Below are 4,822 nucleotides of genomic sequence, written 5' to 3'. Positions count from 1 at the left end.
AATGTTGCTGGGCAATATGGCGTAACAGGTAAACAGGTCATCGAAGAGTTCGTAATGTAACCTAAAACGGATCTGACGACGGAAGAATGCCAAGAACTCTCGAATGAAGAACACCAAGAAACTCGACGAGATACGTTTTCTTCCGAAAAAGAGGATTAATGCCGATATCTGTTATTAGAGATTCTTTGTAGAAGTGGGAGGATGTCAGAACGACGGTCTTAGAATGGCATCCAAACCAGGTTGAGGCTTCGGGGTCTCTACAATTACAATGCTATTAATTACTTACGAAAAATCGTGAAGAAGAGAGAAAAGCGATCGACATTAGACAGATTCTTTAACCCTTTCAAACGGAAATAATATGACTAATAAAAATGTGAGACTGTGTATATATGTATTTTTATTATTACATATAAATAAACATAGTAAGAAAGTATATATTTCTTATTTTTGGGGGTCTCCAGAACGAATTAATTAAATTACCATTAAAATCTACGGTAAATCGATAATCGGTTAACGAACAATTCGGATAGCGAACAAAGTCTTGGAACGGATTATGTTCGTTAACCGATCACCCACTGTATATATGTAATACCTCAACTTACGCAAACCTGGAGTTATGTGATTTTCAAATCTCGTCGATTCATCTTTTGTTTGAGCGCCACGCAAATCTTGATTACTCACTCCCTCCACACTATTGTTCAGCTTACATGTTCGGATGTGTCACACGGAATCAATGCATAGCTACAATTTATTTTGTGTTTATTTCTGTGTTTGTTATATCTATGGAGACTTGAGTACTATGTCATCCAAGCGAAGTAGAACTGATTTTTCTGCATCAAAGAAGAAAAGATAATCTATTTTTGGAATGTAAAGTTAACACGTGCCTAACCTTGAGTTAAAGACTTTGATACAAAAATGAAAATTTGTGAATTGGCAAAGAAGTTTGATCTACCGGAATTGACGGTCAGAACAATTATAAAAGGTAAAGAAAAAATTCTTGAAGCTATGAAAAATGCTCAATCTTTAAATTTGAGTATAATTCGTAAACATCACAGTATTATTGCTGAGATGAAAACAACATTAAAATTATGGCATGATAATCAAGTAAATGTGAAAAATTGTCCTGTTGATCAGAACACGGTGTGCTCTGAAGCTAAGCTGATTTTTGAGAGATTGAAAGAGGATGCTGGAGAGGTAGTAACAGTTGGTTCAGCCAATTCAAAAGTTGCTGTAATTGGCATAGCATTGCAGAAAGTGGAGAGGTGGCAAGTGCTGATAAAGAGGCTGCGTCTTACTATCTAGAGAAATTCAAAGCTATGATAGATGAAGGTAGCTATACCAGCCAAACCATATTCACTGTAGATGAGACTGGCCTGTTCTGGAAGAAGATGCCTAAAAGAACTTTTATTGAGCGTGAAGAGAGAACCTTTCCAGGTTTTAAGGCCGCCAAAGATCAAAGTGATGGTTGGCGCAAACACGGCTGGTGACTAAGTTATAACTAAAACCTCTTAGTTTATCACTCGGAAAATCCAAGAGCATTGAAAAATAAATCTAAAAGTGGCTTGCCTGTGATTTGGAAGTCAAATCGTAAAGCTTGAGTGACAGCTTCCCTTTTTGAGGACTGGTTTGGTCAACACTTCATACCTGAAGTTGAACGTTATTGCTAATCTAAACAAATTCCATTTAAAGTGATGCTAATAATCGACAACGCACCAGGTCATCCCCCTGCAACTTTAACTAATTTTGACCCACATGTGAAAGTTGTATTTTTGCTACCAAATACAATCAGCTTGCTTCAACTGATGGATCAGGGAGTCATCAAAACATTCAAAGCTTGTTACACGAGATGATCAATTGCACATCTGCATGAAGCTATGAGACAAAACAACGAGCTCTCTGCTAAAGACTTTTGGAAACAATTCAATGTTTTAGATGCAGTGAGAATCATTGGATAATCTTGGAATGAAGTTTCACAAAAAACTTTAAATGGCATCTGGAAAAAACTGTGTCTTTTTTTTTACCACTGAAACTCAGGAGGAAACAGTGCCAGGAGCCTGATGAAATTGGTGATGTGATTGAAGAAGTTGTTGATCTTGCCAGGCAAATAAATTTAGAAGTGGATAGTGATGACGTTCAAGAACTGCTGGATTCCCACAATCAGGAGCTGACAATTGATGAGCTCATAGAAATGCGATAGAACTTGATTCTTCAATGTTTTGCATAGAAGAGCAAGACATTGAAGAACTTGATTCTTTAGACTCAGTTCAATCTGAAGATTGAATGACAGTTGGAAACTTGACAGAAGGCCTCAGTTCAATTGAAAAGGGTTACAAATTTTAGAAAATATAGACTCCAACGAAGGGCGCATTTTTTCTACAAAATAAGAAATAAAAAAATTATTAGCATTCTACGAGGAAATTTTGTAGGAGAAAAATCTTTGATCCATCAGACGAATTTGTTAGATTTTATGAAGCCTTCTACATCAAAATAACTTAAGTTAACGATTTTAATAATATAATTTGTTATACATATGTATTATCTAAGATTTTATTAAACATTTTTTTCTTGATTATTGTTTTCTTTAGTCTCTGGCCCCAATTAAAAATAATTTGTATATATTTATATGTGAAATTATATCTTGACTTATGCGAATTCGAATTACATGGTTATCGCTCAGTCCCACCCATCATGTAAGTTTGGGGTATTACTGTATACGTGTGTTACTTATATTTATACTTATAAGAAAAATATTATTCATTAAGTATAGGTATTTTTCATTTTCATTTGGTCATACAGTAGAGCATCAATTATCCGACTCCCGATTAACCGTCACATCGGTTAACCAACCATTCTAGTCAGCAAATTTCAAATGTCTGCTAGTGATGTGGCACTACAATATTTGGCTATGTCTTGGCTACTTTAATAGTATTTTTACGTGTTTTAGCTGGCAACATGGCTCGACCATTGAAGGGAGGCCAGTATTTAAACAAGACTTAATTTTCTAATTATGAATGGTTGTTTGTTTTGTGAGCAATAAAATAATTTAAAAATGATTTTTAACGATACAATAGCAACGATTATTATTTTTAAAAAAATTTGTTAGGCTTAACATCGATAAAAAGTCAACACAAAGTTGGTTAATAGCGANTGGGGGTTACTAGACAAGTATTTAATTCATCTAATAAACCTCATCTGGCACTTGTAGCAAATAAATGTAAGAATGTAAAATCTATTTATTTTATAGAAATAAAACTGTATTTGTTTATTAAAAAACTATTATTATTAATTTACATTAATTAATAAAATTTAAAATTATTTATTTAATAATATCAGATAAATAACATTTTATTTATTTAATGTTTTAATTTTGAGAACATTCTATAAGTCAATGATTTAATCCATAATATATATAATAATAAAATTAACTTAATAATCTGTTTTCTCTCTCCATAATTACTAATGAAAAATTTTCAATATTTTATATAATATAAATCAAGAACAAGTAATTACTTTATTATTTGTTGAAATATTTAATTATTATACAGAATTATTATTTTAAAAAAACCGTATCTTATTAATGACTTAATATTTTGAGAATTATAATTTATAAAATTATTATTCCTTCTGTTATCAAGGATAAATTGAAAAATAACAAGTGTGACATTGATTAGTGGTGCTTCAAAAATATTTCAATGTATTTTATTTGTTTTCAGTTACATACTTCTCATTGTAATTTAAATACAAAATAAGTACACTTACTATTTAAATTGATAATTTTTGTTGATAGCTAAACAGTATTTAGCTATCAACATTTGTTCTCAAACACTTAGGGCAAGTTTGCAGAACACAAGTGTTCCACAAACTTGCCTTAACCTAAGTGTCTTACAAAAAAAAGGGGGGATTTGAACATATTACTTTATTTGTAGACAATTTCACATTTACTATTTCATTCAATATGGGTCCTCGTTTAACATGGTTAACTAGGACCAAAAACTAACCATTTTAAGTGAATCTACATAAAGTGAGGATCATACTTCATATAAAATCATATGAAAAATATTTAATTGAGACATTGAATTGATGTTTATATATTGCAAGAACTGTATTACTTTATGTCTAACACAGGGTAATGCACAACAACTTTTAGGATTTTAGAAATCAAATAAAAGTAAGTCTTTGATGAAAAATATACATACAACAATTTTGATGTAGGTGGAGAAAGGATGGAAAATGCTTACCAATACATTTCATGTGAGCATGGAATATGTTTGTAATACAGCTGTGAGCATGGAATATGTTCACCTCAAATTGCAATGCAACACTCAGCATTGTGGAAGGCTCATCATCAAGACTTTTCTAGCTATGATCAATAACAATTGTTTTCATCCTTAAGTTTTGGACATGTGTATATATGCAATATTGTAATACTCTTTTTTAACTTATGTATAACTGTGTATAGCTTTTTTACTTGGCAGGGAGTTATGGCAGTGAATCCTGATATAAATATGATAAATTAGTTTTGCATGTATTTTTGTATATTGTTAAATCAAGAGAATCAAGAAAATTAGCTGAAAAATACTTCCAACTAATAGATTGCTTAATAAATTTTTAACATATAGAACTTGTTTATTAGAACATACTTCCCTTTTTTATATTTGATTCTTATTATTAGATTCTCTAAAAGATTGCTGCAAAGAAAATTTTCATAATAATAATATGTAATATATTAAAATGTGAATTTCAGTTGTTGAACTAATAGAATTTTGTTATTATAGAATTATTTAAATTATTATTTTATATTATAAATAACATATAATATAAA

The 4,822-nt window shown here is 30.8% G+C and overlaps 2 protein-coding genes across 2 annotated transcripts in view; both read left to right on the top strand.

Moving 5' to 3' along the window:
* Positions 1-2,197, top strand: part of LOC111620476 — a 13,246-nt gene extending 11,049 nt beyond the window's left edge. The window contains exons 3-4 of the mRNA XM_023362396.1: positions 1,252-1,483; positions 2,035-2,197. Of these exons, the coding sequence (XP_023218164.1) occupies positions 1,252-1,483; positions 2,035-2,197 (395 nt within the window). The remainder of the gene's footprint in view (positions 1-1,251; positions 1,484-2,034) is intronic.
* A 448-nt stretch (positions 2,198-2,645) lies between these two features.
* LOC111620475 (ras-related protein Rab-28-like) overlaps positions 2,646-4,822 on the top strand; it is a 10,934-nt gene continuing 8,757 nt past the window's right edge. Inside the window, exon 1 of the mRNA XM_023362395.1 lies at positions 2,646-2,690. Within this exon, the coding sequence (XP_023218163.1) occupies positions 2,646-2,690 (45 nt within the window). The remainder of the gene's footprint in view (positions 2,691-4,822) is intronic.

The sequence above is a fragment of the Centruroides sculpturatus genome, unplaced genomic scaffold (assembly GCF_000671375.1).
Source record: "Centruroides sculpturatus isolate CEXI.00-Female unplaced genomic scaffold, Cexi_2.0 scaffold28, whole genome shotgun sequence".
Taxonomy (NCBI): Eukaryota; Metazoa; Arthropoda; class Arachnida; order Scorpiones; family Buthidae; genus Centruroides; species Centruroides sculpturatus.
Note: the sequence above shows the minus strand (reverse complement) of the source record. Positions and strands in the feature narration are given on the sequence as shown.